Below are 3,000 nucleotides of genomic sequence, written 5' to 3' on the forward strand. Positions count from 1 at the left end.
ATGGGGGGGGGGGGGCCTGGATATTGGGGGGGGGTTCCCAATTAGTGGGGGGGATCCCAATTAATGGGGGGAATCCCAATTAATTGGGGGGGAGGCCTGGATATTGGGGGGGGTTCCCAATTAATGGGGGGGATCCCAATTAATGGGGGGGTCCCAATTAATGGGGGGGGGGCACTGGGATATTTGGGGGGGGTCCCAGTGCGTGGGGGGAGCACCTGGGTTTGAGGGGTCCCATTTTGGGGGGGGCGGTGCCCCTAGGCCCCCCTCTCCGGGGGTCTGGGGGTGCCCTGGGTGCGGGGGGGGGGTCTCGCTGACTGTGCCCCCCCCTTCCCCCCCCCCCAGGCCTGGCCCCCCCCAGCCCCTTCGTGCCCCCCCCGCCCGTGGTGGGGCCCAGCCCGGCCAAGCTGCAGGCGGCCGCGGCCCTGGCGGAGGTGGCCAACGGCATCGAGGGGGCGCCCGTGGTGAGGGGGGGGCCGGGGGGCAGGGGGGGGCTGGGGGGTGGTTGTGGGGCTGGGGGGGGGCTGGGGGGGCTAGGGGGGTTGGTTATGGGGTGGTTGTGGGGCTGGGGGGGGGCTGGGGGGGGTTGGTTATGGGGTGGTTGTGGGGCTGGGGGGGGCTGGGGGGGTTGGTTATGGGGTGGTTGTGGGGCTGGGGGGGGCTGGGGGGGCTGGGGGGGGGCTGGGGGGGTTGGTTATGGGGTGGTTATGGGGTGGTTATGGGGCTGGGGGGGTTGGTTATGGGGTGGTTATGGGGCTGGGGGGGGGCTATGGGGTGGTTGTGGGGCTGGGGGGGGGCTGGGGGGGCTAGGGGGGGTTGGTTATGGGGTGGTTGTGGGGTGGTTGTGGGGCTGGGGGGGACTGGGGGGGGCTGGGGGGGCTATGGGGTGGTTGTGGGGTGGTTATAGGGGTGGTTATGGGGCTGGGGGGGTTTGGGGTGGTTATGGGGTGGTTGTAGGGCTGGGGGGGTGGTTATGGGGCGGTTATGGAGTCGTTATGGGGCTGGGGGGGGTGGTCATGGGGCGGTTGTAGGGCCGGGGAGGTGTGGGGGGCTTTTATGGGGTGCTGGGGGGGCCCCTGGGGGGGTGCTGAGGGGCTTCTGGGGGGGGTCTGGGGGCTGCCGTGGGGCTGGGCGGGGGGCTCTGGGGCCATCCATGGGGCGCGTGAGGATCTGTGGGGCGCATGGGGTCCCCTGGGCGGGGCTGGGGTCCCGGTGCCATGTGTGTGTGTCCCCCCCCCAGAAGCCGGACCCGTCGACGCCCCCCAAGGCGCCCCCCCGCAAGGAGCAGCAGTGGTTCGACGTGGGCGTCATCAAGGGCACCACCATGCTGGTCACCCACTTCTTCCTGCCGCCCGCCGACGCGCCCGCCCCCGACGTGAGTCCCCTGGGGGGGGCCCCGGTCCCCTGGGGGGGGTCTCCGGTCCCCTATAGGTGTCCCCCAGGGCCCCTGTGGGTGGGCCCCCATGGCCCCTATGGGTGTCCCCATGGCCCCTATGGGTGCTCCTATGTCCCCTATGGATGTCCCCAGGGACCTTATAGGTGTCCCCATGGCCCCTGTGGGTGCTCCTCTGTCCCCCTATGGGTGTCCCCATGGCCCCTGTGGGCGCTCCTATGTCCCCTATGGATGTCCCCAGGACCTTATGGGTGTCCCCATGGCCCCTGTGGGTGCTCTTCCGTCCCCTATGGGTGTCCCCATGGCCCTTATGGGTGCTCCTCCGTTCCCTATGGGTGCTCCTATGTCCCCTATGGATGTCCCCAGGACCTTATGGGTGTCCCCAGGACATTATGGCATCTCGTCTGTCCCCTTCTGGGTGTCCCCATGGCCCCTATGGGTGCTCCTCCGTCCCCTCTGGATGTCCCCAGGACCTTACGGGTGTCCCTATGGGTGTCCCCGTGTCCCTTAGGGACATCCCAAATTCCTTTACGACCTTTTAATGTCCCTTACGGGGTCCCCAGGGCCTTTACGAGCATCCTAAAGTCCCTCATGGGCTGTTACTGTCCCTTATGGGTGTCCCCAGGGTGCCCGTGCGTCCCTTATGGCCTTTTAATGTCCCTTACGGGTGTCCCCAGGCATCCCCCTGTCCCTTATGGGCATCCCAATGTCCCTTATGGGTGTCCCTGTCCCTTATGGGTGACCCAAAGTCCCTTATGGCCTTCTAGTGTCCCTTCTGGGTGTCCCCAAGGGGTCCCCATGTCCCCTTACGGCCACCCCCTGTCCCTTACGGTGTCCCAAAGTTTCTGATGGCCCTTAAATGTCCCTTATGGACACCCCAGAGTCCCCTATAGCCTGTTGATGTCCCTTATGAGTGTCCCCAAGGTGTCCCCGTGTCCCTTACGGCTTTTTGATGTCCCTTATGGGTGTCCCCAAAGTCCCTTACGGTCTTCTCATGTCCCTTACGAGCGTCCCAGAGCATCCCCATGTCCCTTATGGCTTTTGGATGCCCCTTGTGGGTGTCCCAAAGTCCCTTACGGTCTTCTCATGTCCCTTACGAGCGCCCCGGGGCGTCCCCCTGTCCCGTACGGGTGTCCCCGGGGCGTCCCCACGTCCCTTTAACGTCCCTTACCGGTGTCCCCCCCCCGCCCGCAGGAGGACGCGGCGCCCCCCGACCACTCGCAGCTGAAGCGCCAGGAGCTGCAGCCGGGCACGGCGTACAAGTTCCGCGTGGCCGGGCTCAACGCCTGCGGCCGCGGGCCCTTCTCCGACGTCTCCGCCTTCAAGACCTGCCTGCCCGGCTTCCCCGGCGCGCCCTGCGCCATCAAGATCAGCAAGGTGCCGGGGGGGGGGCGCCTCGGGGTCCCCACGGGGTCACCGCGCCTGGCCCCGGCCCCTCGGGTCCCCACGGGGTCCCCGTTCTCGTCCCCGGCCCCAAAACGTCCCCACAACGTCCCCATACCTGTCCCCGTCCCCACGGGGTCCCCGTTCTCGTCCCCGGCCCCAAAACGTCCCCACAACGTCCCCATACCTGTCCCCGTCCCCACGGGGTCCCCGTACTCATCCCCGTC

General features: G+C 67.8%; 1 protein-coding gene across 1 annotated transcript; it reads left to right on the forward strand.

The window, feature by feature from the left end:
- Nucleotides 1-334: 334 nt before the first annotated feature.
- LOC308187411 (host cell factor 1-like) lies at nucleotides 335-2,985 on the forward strand (the record flags this gene model as incomplete). The annotated part of the gene is made up of 3 exons (XM_080609560.1): nucleotides 335-461; nucleotides 1,238-1,372; nucleotides 2,585-2,985. Coding segments are annotated over exons 2-3 (452 nt in total), but the record flags the coding sequence as incomplete, so codon positions are not given.
- Between the last annotated feature and the right edge of the window lie 15 nt (nucleotides 2,986-3,000).

The sequence above is a fragment of the Anser brachyrhynchus genome (genome assembly GCF_964034855.1).
Source record: "Anser brachyrhynchus genome assembly, contig: SCAFFOLD_757, whole genome shotgun sequence".
In the NCBI taxonomy this organism is placed as follows: domain Eukaryota; kingdom Metazoa; phylum Chordata; class Aves; order Anseriformes; family Anatidae; genus Anser; species Anser brachyrhynchus.